This window comes from Anomaloglossus baeobatrachus, chromosome 1 (assembly GCF_048569485.1).
Source record: "Anomaloglossus baeobatrachus isolate aAnoBae1 chromosome 1, aAnoBae1.hap1, whole genome shotgun sequence".
NCBI classification, from domain to species: Eukaryota; Metazoa; Chordata; class Amphibia; order Anura; family Aromobatidae; genus Anomaloglossus; species Anomaloglossus baeobatrachus.
Genome location: NC_134353.1, coordinates 688,246,395 through 688,261,013, shown reverse-complemented (window position 1 = coordinate 688,261,013; position 14,619 = coordinate 688,246,395). Strand labels below are relative to the sequence as shown.

Genomic DNA, 14,619 nt, shown 5'->3' with positions numbered 1-14,619 from the left:
GTTCCTCCGCACTGGCCCCAATGCATTCTCCTCACTATAGCTGTAGCTGAATCCCAGTGGGTAGAAGGCCCTGTGGGCGTGGCCGGCTTGGTTGGTGGGCGTGGCCGGCTTGGTTGGTGGGCGTGGCCGGCTTGGTTGGTGGGCGTGGCCGGCTTGGTTGGTGGGCGTGGTGAGATTTCTATAGTTATGCAGGCTTCGCCCTCCCCCATCCCCCGCTTCTATTTTACTATAATCACCTCGATGCCCATTTGGACATACGGCAGAATACAAAAATGTTGCTTCTCAGTATCAGATATTTTGGCTGATGCCCCGCCCCTTCTGGTCACATGGGCGTGACGTCAGCGGAGGTCCCTCTGTCCACTGGGATTTAGACGTTACCCTGTGTAGACTGGAGCCGCTGGATAGATGTCCTCACTGGGAAACGGCATCTACCAGCCAGCTTCAATTCACACAACACGACACAGGGAGCAGCAACGTGACGTATTACTACTTCCGGAGCGAGCGACTGAACGTTCACGTGACCGCTCAGAGGTACCACGTGACCGTATCATCCTTCTGGCCGGCGCTGTAGTTCCTCCGCGGCTATGGCCGGCTACCTGGGGACGTACGAGGAGCCGAGCGATATGACGCAGCAGCAGGAGCGGCACTATCACCTCCTGTCCGAGCTGCAGAGTCTCGTCAAGGATTTACCAAGGTAGAGTGATGGCCGCCGGCACCGTGCAGTGCATAGTCCGGAGTGCGGTACAGCCTGTCCCCTGCTTACATTCACACTGCCCTGACTCCCCCTATCACATTCTGTATGTATAGTGCAGTCATACAGACTGGTGACCACCCACTGCAGCAGAATGCATCGCTGTCACCGTTCAGCTGACTTTCCTTGTAATGGACAATCCTAAGCCGAGGATGCTGCCATTCCGGTGTGCTTCCGTAGTCTTGGACAGCGCACTGACCCATACATTAATTGATCCACACACGTCCATATTGCCCATAGATCGCTCCGGTCTGCGAGCCCCTGCCCGCCAGGATCTGCCCGGTACCGAGCCGCCTCTGTTCTGTGGATCAGACTCCACCATTATGTCTATGGGGATCCCTGAGAAACAGAAGACACATTTTTCACTAAGGCTACTTTCACACATCAGTTTTATGTATTCAGGCACAGTCCTTTTTTTTCCTGATCCAACGGATCCTGAAAAAAAAGTGAAAACCGTATCCACCGGATCCGTTTTTTAACGGATCCGTTATGCCGGATCCGTTAAAAAACGGATCCGGTGGATACGGTTTGCATCCGTTTTTGCATCCTTTTCGTCCGTTTTTTGGCTGGATCCGTTTTGTTAATTACATTGGAGCATGCGCAGTTTAGAAAAACGGATCCGGCGGCCGCATCCGTTTTTTACCGCATTACGCCGGATCCGGCGTCCATAGGCTTCTATTGTAAAACACGCCGTATCGCGCCGGATCCGGCGCGATGCGTTTTTTTTGCCAGACAAAAAAACGTTGCAAGCTACGTTGCCTCCGGCCGCCGCTTTAACTAATTTTGCCGCATCCGGAAAAAAACGGATGCAACGCAAAGCCATCCGGTACAATCCGGTACCAATGCAAGTCTATGGGGAAAAAACGGATGCGGTACCGGATCCGTTTTACCCGTTTTTTTCCGGATTGTACCTGATGGCAAAAAACTGATGTGTGAAAGTAGCCTAAGGCTACTTTCACACTTTCGTTGAACGGTATCCATTGCGTTGCGTTGTGTGACGGATGCAACGGATGTGTTGCATATAGTGGCGCAACGGATGCTGCAAAACAACGCAATCCGTTTTGGGTTTTTTTACAGTTATACCATCAGTAGACTATTGTCAACGATCAGCAGATCACTAACAGTAGTCGGCCGCCGGGTGATCAGCTGATCGTTCGGTCGCCGACAATGTGTGCGAAGTGGGTGGAGCCGAGCGGGGCCATGGCTGAGGACGTCAGTGCCGTGGGGACTGCATTGCTGGGGGACAGGTGTGTGTGTGTGTGTGTATACATACGGAGTGCGGGAGGGGGCGGAGCAGGGAAGTGTCGGGCTCCCGGCACACGTAACCAGGGTTCCTTGGTTACCCGATGTGTACCCTGGTTACGTGTGCAGGGAGCCAGAGAGAGCATGCGCAGTGAGATCCAAAGGATTCCGCTGCTCAAAAAAAAGTTACATGCTGCGTTCCTTCTGCCCGACGCAGCGTCAAAATAATGAAGCTGCGTCGTCCGGCGGATGCAACGCTGACACTTGCGTTACAGTGCGTCATCCATAGTAGTCTATGGAGAATATCGCAGTGCGTTAACGGACTGCGCTATTCTCCATAGTGACGGACTCCGCTGAACGCAAATGTGAAAGTACCCTTAAAGTGATCCTGTCAGGTCCAGTATACCTTCTGGCAGCAGGGACAGGTATGGGCATAAAATCCCATGTTCGGGAGACTCGCCCGAGCTTTTTGTAAAGTTTGAGTTCGGGTTCTGAGATAACGCGAACTTGTGTCCGAACCCTGAGCTTGAACTTTACAGTTATGTGATGGGTGGGGGGGGGCTGTAAAATAGAGTATGGTTGATAATAAACATTGTCATATTTACTGGTCCCACGACGCGTCCTGCAGACTATGTCTCCCGGCGCTTCTGCTTCCGGGTCAGATCATTAACTTCCGTATGTATTCACTGCACTGCTCGTCACTCAGCAGTCTTCGGCTGTTTTTGGCCATGTTTGCGATGACGTTACAGTTCGGGTTCGCCCGTCACTAGTTTTATACCTTACATTTTCTCTACACTAATATGCTTTGGGACTAGTCGCAAGGGCACTGCGTCACCCCGACTAGTCTGCCCTATTTCCATGGTATCATGCCCCTGTAGGCGTGATACTATGATTTCCATCAGAAGACGTCACCGCCGGCTCATGGAAACCTCGCGCATGCACAAGTCTCATTCCTGCGGCATCGCTTGCCCTCCTTAGCTGGGTGTAATCTTGTCGGCTTCACAAGCGCACTGCTCATGATCCGCTGTCTCCTGTGCTTCCGACCATGCACAGAACGTGTCTAAGGGAATGTGTGCACGTTGCGTATTTGCATGCAGTTACGCTGCGATCTGCACCGCAGTGTAACTACATGCATCCTGCGTCCCCTGCATAATCTATGAAGATTATGCAGGAGCCGTGCGCATGTGGCGTCTTAGAGCGCAGCGCTTTGGCTGCTGCCCGAAGCGCGCGTTCTAAGAAGGGACATGTCACTTCTTTCCTGCGCTCTGCCTGCAGCCCCTGCTCTGTCTATGGGAGGGGCTGCACTCAGAGCGCATGGAATCGGCTTTTTTTTCTCATTACGGTCTCTTTCTGAAGCGATTTGAAGCGCACGTGTGCTGTTCAAATCACTGCAGTAATTTCTGCAGGAACAAACGCTACGTGCGCACATAGCCTTAAAGCTAGAAATTAGGTGAACGCATGCTCGAGATTTCCTTGAGCCACTAGTGACGTCAGCTGATGGAAATAATGGTATCACACCACAGGGGCGTGGTACAGTGGAAAAAGGGCAGATTAGTCGGGGTGAAGCAACGCCCTTGTGACTAGTCCTAGCGCTTATTAGCATAGGGAAAACGTCGGTTATAAACCTTTTTTTTTTTATACTTTGCTTTTCCACAATATTATTAGACTGGGATGGTTAGGAGGGATTTTTAGCCCACACATGTCCCAGCTGTTAAGTTACAAACCATGTAGGACCTGACCGGTTCACTATTAAAGGGGTGGTTCATCAGTCACCAGGGCAACTGGAAGAGTTGGATACAGCGCCAGAAGATGGCGCTCTATGAAAGCGCCATTTTCTGGGGTGGCTGCGGACTGCAATTCGCAGAGGCGGTGCCCAGAAAGCTTGGGCACCCTGCACTGCAGATTCCAATCCCCAGCTGCCTAGTTGTACCTGGCTGGACTCAAAAATTCGGCGAAGCCCACGTTTTTTTTTGTTTTGTTTTTTTTTTTTTAATTATTTCATGAAATTCATGAAATAAAAAAAAAAAGGGCTTCTCTATATTTTTGGTTCCCAGCTGGGTACAATTAGGCAGCTGGGGGTTGGGGGCAGCCCGTAGCTGCCTGCTGTACCTGGCTAGCATACAAAAATATGGCGAAGCCCACGTTATTTTTTTAAAAAAGTTTTCAGGCAAAAACCTTTATAATAATAAAAAAAAATGCTTCCCTGGATTTCTATTGCCAGTGAAAGTAACACCAAGCAGCGGGGGTTAGCAGCCAGTAGCTGCTTGGGTTACCCTTAGCAATATAAAATGCAGCGGGAGCCCACAAACAAAGTGATTTTTTTGTTTTGTTTTTTTTATTTTTAATGAATTTTAAAAAAAAAAAAAATCGACATGGGATTCACCCATCGAGCACCAGAGCATTTTACTGCTCAATTCATCCCAAGTAATCAGATGACTCCAGTGTCGGCCGATTACTTGTTCTGTGTCCCCCTGCATCCATTGCAGCGTGTACGGGCTGTGAGGTCAGCGGAGTTCAGTCCAGCACTGGAGTCAGCTGATCTGAACTCAGCTGAACTCCAGCCTGCACACGCTGCGATGGATGCAGGGGGACATAGAACAAGTAAGGTCTAAGCCACACGGCGAGAAAAACAGTGTGAGTGGAGTGCGATAAAACATTGCATTCCACTCGGACCAATATTAGCCTGTGTGTCAGCACACATGAGCAATTATTTTCTCAGCCCTAATTGGACCGAGAAAACAATCGCAGCATGCTACAACTGTAATGCAAGACTCTCTCTTTTACCCATTCAAGTGTATGTGGTGCGAGAAAAATCGCACTGGACTTGCGGTACATCGGTGGACTACGGAGGAAAGAGGGAGAGAAATCCCTCCCACCCCTCCTCAGTGCTGGCCCACCCCTCGAGTGCCGGACCGCCCCCCGCAGCTGAGGTCTGCTCGCACAGTCGGACCTCAGTCGCAGGGACACACGCATGACACTCAGCTCTGCTGTACTGAGCATGAGCCGAGTGTAATGCGAGGGGATCGCAGTAATCCCCGTGTGGCCCCAGCCTGATCGGCCGACACTTGAGTCAGCTGATCTGAACTCAGCTGAACTCCTGTACACACAGCCTGCACACACAGCCCGCACACGGTCACATGTGATCGGCAGCAGGCAGCGACTGCTGTTAAGGCTAAATTCACATGACCGTTCCGTTTTTGCGGGCCACAAAAAATGGTCCTTTTTTTTCATGGTTGCATCCTAATGGCATCCGTGTGACATCTGCGTGGTTTCCGGTTTTTTTTTGCGTACCGCAAAAAACGAAAGCCGCAAGAAAGATAAATAGAGGAGTAGATATAGTGATGGATAGATAGATATAGAGACAGAGGGATAGAGGAATGAATGAATGAATGGAGGGCTGGATAGATAGATAAGAAAGACATATATAATGTCCTACCCCCTGCATATTCTAAGCTGGCACCCTTTTGTGACTGTCATGTGGCACTAAGGTGCTTAGTCTTGTATTTAGCCAAAAAATAAATAAATAAAAAAAAAATGACATGCGGTCTCCCTATCTTTTGTAGCCAGCTAGGGTAAAGCAAACGGCTGCAGCCTGCAAACCACAGCTGGCAGCTTCACCTTGGCTGGTAATCCAAAACAGAGGCCCCCCCACACTGTTATTTTAAATTAACTAAATAATTTAAAACAAAAAACACGGGGTCCCCCGAAATTGGATCACCAGCCAAGGTAAAGCGGACAGCTGTGGTCTGGTGTTCTCAGACTAGGGAGGTTCACCGTTATTGGACACTCCCCAGCCTAAAAATAGCAGGCTGCAGCTGCCCCAGAAGTAGCGCATCCATTAGATGTGCCAGTCCTGGTGCTTCGCGCCAGCTCATCCCGTTGCCATGGTGCGGTGGCAAACGGGGTAATATATGGGGTTAATACCAGATGTGTAATGTCACCTGGCATCAAGCCCTGGAGTTAGTAATGTCACGTGTGTATCAGATACCCGACATCACCAACCCAGGCAGTAATAAAAAAAAAAATAGACAACAAACACATTTTTATTTGAAAAAACACTCCCCAACACATTCCCTCTTTCACCAATTTATTAGAAAGAAAAACAAATCCAGGTCTGGTGTAATACTAGGGGGTCCCACGATGATCCATACCATAGTCAATGTCCCAGTCAATGATGAACAGAGTGTTCCCTATTTGCTGGGAGAGCCGTGCAGTGACCTGAGCTAACATCAATATGTCAGCCCAGGTCACTGCAGGGCGTGACGAGTGCTGCTATCAGGAGGTTAGCGAGGTATATTACCTGCGATGATCGCTAAACTCCTGACAGCAGCGCTGTCACCGAGTTCAGTGACCGCCGCCTTCACAAACAAAGTATCACGAGCGGCCCGCAAAAAAAAAATCAGTTTTGGTAACTGGACAACTTCTTTAAGTTCACCATGTTTTTTCATGATCCACTGTGAAGAGTCAATTGAATAAAAAATGCACTTGCGTCAGTGACAAGAGGGATCTGGAAACGCGTGACTTCCAGGTCTGTGCGTGTATCCGTGTACCTCAGGTAGACCATGCAGTGGCCATAGTTGTGGCGCCTGCGCTGATAGTTCTTCCAAAGCCATTTTGTCCCTGATTGTGCCCTCCATAGTGACATGGGCCGGCCGTGGTGTGCGCCGTCTCCAGCTCTGTGCAGTCAGATTACCGACACCACACACCAACACTATGGATCACAGTCAGCCGGGGCTGAGGACAGAATTGGTAATGAAAAGAAAGAATATTGTGCTCCTGCACTTCAATAATTTCCTCTATAACCGGAGGTAGAGTTTACGAGGCGGATTCTCCAGGACTGGCGCATTGTACATAGTGTGGAGCCAGATCTACTGCAGTAAGGTGCATCAGACATTAAGCCTGTTGTGTGTGTGTGTGTGTGTGTGTGTGTGTGTGTGTGTGTGTGTGTGTGTGTGTGTGTGTGTAAAAAAAAAAAAAAAAAAAAAAAAAAAAACCCCATTAATCTGCAAACATGCAATTAATTTGCAAGTTAATAGCGTTCTAAAACACGTGCAACCGCCTCACTGAGAGCCCCACCTCCGGGGGAAATGATCTTTAGTCCTTTTGGCAGCATCAGGCTTTAAAGGGAACCTGTCAGGTGCAATATGTAGCCAGAACCACGAGCAGTTCTGGGTGCATATTGCTAATCCCTGTCTATACGTCCATGTATACAGTAGCATAGATAAAGACATCTTTAGAAAAAGTTATCTAAAGATCTTTTATCTTATGCACAGGGACTAGTTGTAGGGTCGTTAGTTCCTGCATTCATGCCACCCTCTTAGCATGATAGCACACCAATAGGGGTGTACTAACATGCTATTCAATGCATCACGAGCGTATGTCTATCACCGTTGATCAGTCACTGCCCTTACATTCATGCGCACTAGTACACCTGGCTTCATACTGCGCATGATGGGAAGTGCGGGGCATTCAGATCAGCGGTGACAGCGGACACAGTTACGTGCATCAGCGCTGGTGATGCTGCATTGAATAGCATGTTAATACACCCCTGTGGGCGTGCTATCATGCTAAGAGGGTGGAATGAGCGCAGGAACTAACGCCCATGCGACTAGTCCCTGCGTTCATTAGCATACGATAAAAGATATTTAGAAATACTCTTTCTAAAGATCTCTTCTCTATGCTAGTGTATACAGGGACGGTTAGGCAGGGATTAGCACTATACACCCAGACCTGGTCGTGGTTCTGGGTGCTTACTGCACTGGACAGGTTCACCTTGGCTATGTGCGCACGTTTGGTTTTTTCTTGCGTCTTGGTTGCATTTTAAACTGGACTGTGTCATTGACAAACTGCATGCTTTTGTTTCCCCAGCAAAGTCTATGAGAAATCAATTTCCAGCCGCACATTGTTTTTTTTTTGTTTGACAAATATTTGTCAAAATTTTTGCCTAAAAAAAAAAAAGCAGCATGTTCGTTCTCTTTGCGTTTTGGTCACGTTTTCTCACCCATTGAAATGAATGAGGTGTGTCAAAACGCAACCAAAATGTTAGCTGTGCGTTTTGGATGCATTTTTGTCAACAAAAACGCAGGTCACCAACTTTTCTCCATTTTCTCTCCCTCTCTGTCTCTCTCCGCTTCATACTCACCAATCAGTGGTGTGGCTGTCACACTGCTCCCACGGCCTCTCCTGCTTCTGAAAGTGCTGGTCGCTCATTAGGCTCATTTCATAGTCACTGCTTCCCCCGTCCACCGGTGCCTATGAATGATTGCAGTCAGACGTGCTACCACGCTCAGTGACAGCTGTCTGACTGCAACCAATCACAGCCGCTTGTGAGCGGGTCTATATCGTACAGTAAAATAAATAATTGAAAAAAAAATGGCATGCCGTCCTCCTCAATTTTGATACCCAGCCAAGATAAAGCCTCAAAGCTGGGGGCTGGTATTCTCAGGCTGGGGAGACCCACTTTATTGGGAGCCCCCCCAGCCTAAAATATCAGCCATCCATTAATGTGACACTCCTGGGATTTTACCCGGCTCATCCCGATTGCCCTGATGCGATGGCAATCAGGGTAATAAGGAGCTAATGGCAGCCCATAGCTGCCACTAAGTCATAGCTTAGTGATGGCAGGCATCTGAGACACCCCCTCATCATTAATCTGTAAGTGAAAGTAAATAAACACAAACACCGAAAAATCCTTTATTTGAAATAAGACAAAAAAGCCCCCTCTTTCACCACTCTATTAACTCCCTCCCCCCATCCCCCAAAACACCCCTTCAGGTCCGACATAATCCACACGAGGTCCCATGACGCTTAAAGCACCGCTACATCTGACACTCAGAGCGCGCGCGTCATAGAACACCAACGCTCCTGTGAGCTCCACACAGCAACTGAAGTGAGTTGCGCTATCAGCGGTGATGTCACTCAGGTTAGCTGCTGCCACAGCTGGGTCCTCCACCTGTGACAGAAAATCACCCGAGTGACTGAAGTGAGCCGCGTGATCAAGGTGCTGTCACTCGTGATTTCGGTCACAGCTGGAGTCCTAAACCTGTGACGTTACTACTTCGGGCCCCGCATTACTGCCTAAGTTCATTTTGATCGCACAGCTCTGTCTTCTGTCAGCGGGCAGTCATACTCTATGGTGCTCGCTGTGACAGGACAGGGATGTAGCAGAGCTGAATCGCCGTGGGACATTGTGTGGATTACTTCGGACCAGCAGGGTGTGTTGGGGTTAATAAAGTGGTTAACGAGGGTGTTTTTGTATTTTATTCCAAATAAAGGATTTTGGTGTTGTATGTGTTTATTCACTTTCAGATGAGTGTGGGGGGCGGCGTCTCATAGACGACTGCCATCACTAATCTAGGACTTAGTGGCTCTGTGGGCTGCCATTAATTCCTTATTACCCCGATTGCCACCGCACCAGGGCAACGGGAAGAGCTGAGTCTGCACCAGAATTGGCGCATCTTATGGATGCTCCACTCCTGGAGCGGCTGTGGGCTGCTATTGTTAGGCTGGAAAGGGCCAAATAACGATGGGCCTTCCCACCCTAATAATATTAGCCCCCTGTTGTCTGCTACACCTTGGCTGGTTTTAGAGAAATAGGGGGGACCCCACGTCATTTTTGTTTATTTAAAAAATGTTTTAAATAAATCAAAAGCGTGGGATCACCTCAATTTTTCATTACCAGTCAAGGTACAGCAGACAGAGCCCGCAGCTGCTGCTGCTGTTCCTGTGCTGGATATGAAAAACGGGGGGACGCCATGTAATTTTTTTTTTTTTTTCCCAAAAAAATTTAAAAAACAGCTGGCCAAGCTAGCTATCCCTCTATCAAGCTATTCTGTCATTTCTATCTATTATTCTATTATATATGTTCTTTCTATCTATCCCTCTATATATCAATTATCCTATCCTATCATATTGTATTTCTCCTTTAAAAAATGCATTGACAAAAACGCATGTGTTTTCACCGCTTTTTTTGTCAAACAGTGTTTACAGTTGTCAAGTGCCAGAGGGTGCATTTTTGCTTTGTTTTTTTTTTTTCTTTTTTTTGGCAAATCAAGAATGCAGCGTGTGGACATACCTTTTGTCACCAGCGCAGCCTGCGGGGGCTCAGTCACCGATCTGTGTATAGTGATGATGGCTGTAAGTGGACAGACTGGACTAGTTTGGTAATTGTACTTTGGAGAGGACTTGATTTTATGGCCTAAATTTTTTTTTTTTTTTTTAAATATTTATGTGTGTATATGTCCAGTTCCCTGATATTAAAAAAAAAAACAATTGTGTGTGCGATTTCTGGAATCTCATAGGCTTTGCTGACACTGTAAAAAGCAGCTTTTATTAGCATGGTTTTGCATAAAGCCAATGAAAAACATGCTATGTGTGAACATAGACTAAGGGCCGCTTTACACGCTATGACATCGCTAAAGCGATGGCGTTGGGGTCATGAAATTGTGACGCACATCCGGCCGCGTTAGCGATGTCGTTGCGTGTGACACCTATGAGCGATTTTGAATCGTTGCAAAAAACGTTCAAAATCGCTAATCAGTAACATGCCCCCCCTATTCCCAATTATCGTTGCTGCCGCGTGTACAATGTTGTTCGTCGTTCCTGCAGCAGCACACATCGCTATGTGTGACACCGCAGGAACGAGGAACCTCACCTTACCTGCGTCCACCCGCAATGAGGAAGGAAGGAGGTAGGCGGGATGCTACGTCCCGCACGTCTCCGCCCCTCCGCTTCTATTGGCCGGCCGCTTAGTGACGTCGCGGTGATGCTGAATGCCCCTCCCCCTTGAGGGAGGGATTGTTCGCCAGTCACAGTGACGTCGCTGAAAAGGTATGTGCGTGTGACGCTGCCGTAGCGATAATGCTTGCTATGGCAGTGATCACCACATATCGGCCTACGACGGGGCGGGTGCTATCGTGCACGACATCGCCAGCAATTGCTAGCGATGTTGCAGCATGTAAAGCGGCCCTAAGACTGAGATTGGAGGCCTGTGTTTAGAATCCGCCATTAATAGTATGTCATTGTGGATCTGATCCCAGAATCACCATGGATCGGCTGGTTGTAGGTTGTGCAGTGTTTTGGTGAGTGCCAATTGCCCTTCATAGTTCACCAGGCACAACCCATGTGTACCTGGTATCATTGAATTAATATGCCGAAACTTCATTACCAAGCTCCGCTGGTCCTGAATGTGCAGAGCTGTGCCTGGTAAACTATGAAGAGCCATAGTTCTCACAGGGACATGGTAGACCTCAAAATCAACATCTCAGGAAACGTCTTAAAAGGAACCTGTCACCAGTTTTTTGGCCTATAAGCTGCAGCCACCACCAGTGGGCTCTTATATACAGCATTCTAACATGCTGTATATAAGAGCCCAGGCCGCTGTATAGAATGTAAAAATCACTTTAAAAGGCTATGTGCGCACAGTGCGTATCTCGCGGTGTTTTTACGGGTGCGTTTTTGGTCAGATGACTGCATGCTGCGTTTTTGAGTTGGGGAAAAAAAGCAACATGTCAATTTTTTTCTGCGTTTTTCCACCCATGCAATGCATTGGATGAACGCAGCAAAAACGTGGTGAAAACGCACGTGTTTTTACTGCTGCGTTTTTGCCGCGGGTGCATTTTTTTTTTTTTGCAGCTGCATCTTTGTGGTCACAAAAGAAAGCAACGTGCGCACACGTAAGCCCGTAAGGGTAGGGTCCTCTTCCCTCTGTACTAGTTTGTCTACTGTAACTTGTATATGTATTTTGTATGTAACCCCCTTCTCATGTACAGCACCATGGAATTAATGGTGCTCTATAAATAAATAATAATAATAAAATGACCTTATACTTTCCTAAACGGTCGCTGCGGTGTAGTTGGGTCATATGGGCGTCTTCGTTCTCCGGTGTCTGCGCCTCCTCTTTCGGCCATCTTTGTCCTCTTTCTGAAGCCCGTGTGCATGTCATGCCCTACGTCATACACACTCACTGGTCCTGCGCAGGCGCATTACAATACTTTGATCTGCCCTGCTCAGGGCAGATGAAAGTGCGCCTGCGCCAGACCTCAGTGCCCGCGTGTGTGCATGACGTAGGACGCGTCATGCAGCCAGACTTCAGAAGGACGATAAAGATGGCCGAAAGGGGAGGCGCCAACACTGAAGAACAACGAGGCCCACATGACCCAATTCCACCGCAGCGACCGTTGAGGTGAGTATTATAAAGTGCTTTTTACGTTCTACCCAGCGGTCTGGGCTCCTATATACAGCATGTTAGAATGCCATATATAACAGCCCACTCTTATAGGCCCCAAATCTGGTGACAGGTTCCCTTTAACGTCCCCGATCATTTCTGCTTTGTAGTCCTGATCCTTTCGCACACAGCTAAGATATTCATTAGTAGTGATTAATCTGATCTTATAATTTCATGCCTTCTCACACTGAATAATCTCTCTTGCAGCTCTTTTCAGCAGCGCCTGTCTTACACCACTCTCAGTGATTTGGCCCTGGCACTTATTGATGGCACCGTCTTTGAGATTGTCCAAGGCTTGTTGGAGATCCAGCATTTAACAGAAAAAAACCTGTATAACCAGCGCATAAAGTTACATGCAGAACACAGAGGTAAAGGCCAAGCCTGAGTCGTTAGCACTTCATTGATATATTTCACCGGACCTTACAGAGAATTTCATGGTTGTCAAATTTCTGATGTAAAAATCCTATTGCATTATCTATAGCCACATGCTTGCTTTGTTGGTTTCCTTTAACACTAGAAGTCCCAGAAATTTCGAGCTCCCCCTGAAGTCCTGAAAGAGGGTCAAATGACTGATGATAAACTGAATAGAACTAACTAGAAACTGAATGGCTAAACTCAATGGAAAACAACAACCTCCTGTGGTGAGAAAGTAATGGCCTTAATTACAGAACAAAAGACGGTGATTATAGGATGTTAGCTAAAATCCTTCAGGTCATTTGACCCGTCTCTGGGTTCCAAAGGTAGAAATGTTAAATTTACCCCTCTCTGGGACTTCTAGTGTTAAAGAGAATCTAGCAGCAGGTTTTTGCTACCTAATCTGAGAGCTGCATGAGAAAAAGGCAGAAACCCTGATTCCAGCGATGTATCACTTACTGGATTGCTTAGTGCAGTTTTGATAGAATCCCGGTTTTCTCTGTTGTATAGATAGTAGTACTCAGAATGCTGAGCTGTGTATAACCCCACCCACTTCCAGGATTGGTCACTTTGTGTACACACTGCATGTTATCAGCAAGCTGCCAATCAGAGGTGGGGTACACAGATTAGCTGGACTGTCTAGTGATTGTCAGCAGTGATCATCTCCTGCTGATTGTATTGAACCTTCAGCAAGCTGTTGAGCAAGTGATGCATCCTAGAATGAAGCTATCTGCCCCACATGTTACTGCTCTCAGATTACATAGAAAAAAAACCTGCTGATTGTTTTCCTTTAAAGAAATTAAACAATAACTTGTTGATTGGTAGAGATCCAACTGCTGGGACCTGCACTGATCGGCAAAACGGGGAACGTTAATCCCCATTAGAATGGATCAATGCCCAGTGCTGCAGTCAGCTTTGTCCTGCAGCTGCAAAGCAAATGAATGGACAGGCGGTATGGTATCCAACTTGCCACTCCATTTTGCAAAATGGGTATAGAATTCCCCTGTCAATGGATTAAAAAAAAAAAAATCCCAGGTTTGCTGATTTGGTATGAGTCTCAAAAGTTGGAGACTCATTGATCAGTTAGTTATTACCTATCCTGAGGATATGTAATAACATATTTTGTTAGTTGCCTTTAATTCCTTTCATAAATAGAGAACTGGCACTCCTGTATAGAGTATGATTAGCAGACATTTTTATTTGTAGAAAATACTGTAACGTTTCGGTCTTAACGTCAGACCTTTTCCAAACTATAATGAATATGTCAGACTGTGGTTAATAGTGCACCATATACCAGGTAAAAGGAACGCGAAGTAGCCTAACAGTAAACCTGGATGGTATTGTGAGCGTGGCAGAGCAGCTGTCTGTAACTTGTGTAACTTATCCCCATTATAACTACAGCTGTTCTGTGAAGTCCTCAGAGGTTTCTTTGATAACATTAGGGATCAAACAGCATCATGAAAACCAAGGAACACACCAGACCGGTTAGGGATCAAGTTGTAAAGGAGTAAGACTGTGTGCGCATAGTGTGGGTTTTTTTTTTTTTTTTTTTTTTTTTTGTGGGGGGTTTTTATGCTGATTTGGTGCTGATTGTGGCACAAATCTGCATGTTTATCTTCAAGCTAGCAAAGTCAATGAGAACTCTGTACGCACATTGCTTATTTTTTTTACTTACAGAAAATAATCCGCAGCATGTTAATTGTGGAGGTGCTAAAAAATGCAGGAAAATACGTACCAATTGATTTCCATACAAAAGACACAAAAACGGACCAAAAACCCATGGTCACTCTGGAGGAGCTGCAGAGAATCACAACTTAGGTGGGACAATCTGTCCACAGGACAAGTATTAATCATATACTCCATAAATCTGACCCTTGCAATTTGCAAAACACCACATAGGGGACACAGTTAGAATGTGGAAGAAGGTAGTCTAGTCAGATGAGACCAAAGTAGAACTTTTTTTGGGGCTAAATGCAAAACCCTGTCT

At 47.0% G+C, this 14,619-nt stretch overlaps 1 protein-coding gene across 1 annotated transcript in view; it reads left to right on the top strand.

Moving 5' to 3' along the window:
- Window positions 1–360: 360 nt before the first annotated feature.
- LOC142249762 (protein DGCR6-like) overlaps window positions 361–14,619 on the top strand; it is a 35,909-nt gene continuing 21,650 nt past the window's right edge. The window contains exons 1-2 of the mRNA XM_075321662.1: window positions 361–694; window positions 12,426–12,586. Coding sequence (XP_075177777.1) covers window positions 585–694; window positions 12,426–12,586 — 271 coding nt within the window. The 5' untranslated portion in view covers window positions 361–584. The remainder of the gene's footprint in view (window positions 695–12,425; window positions 12,587–14,619) is intronic.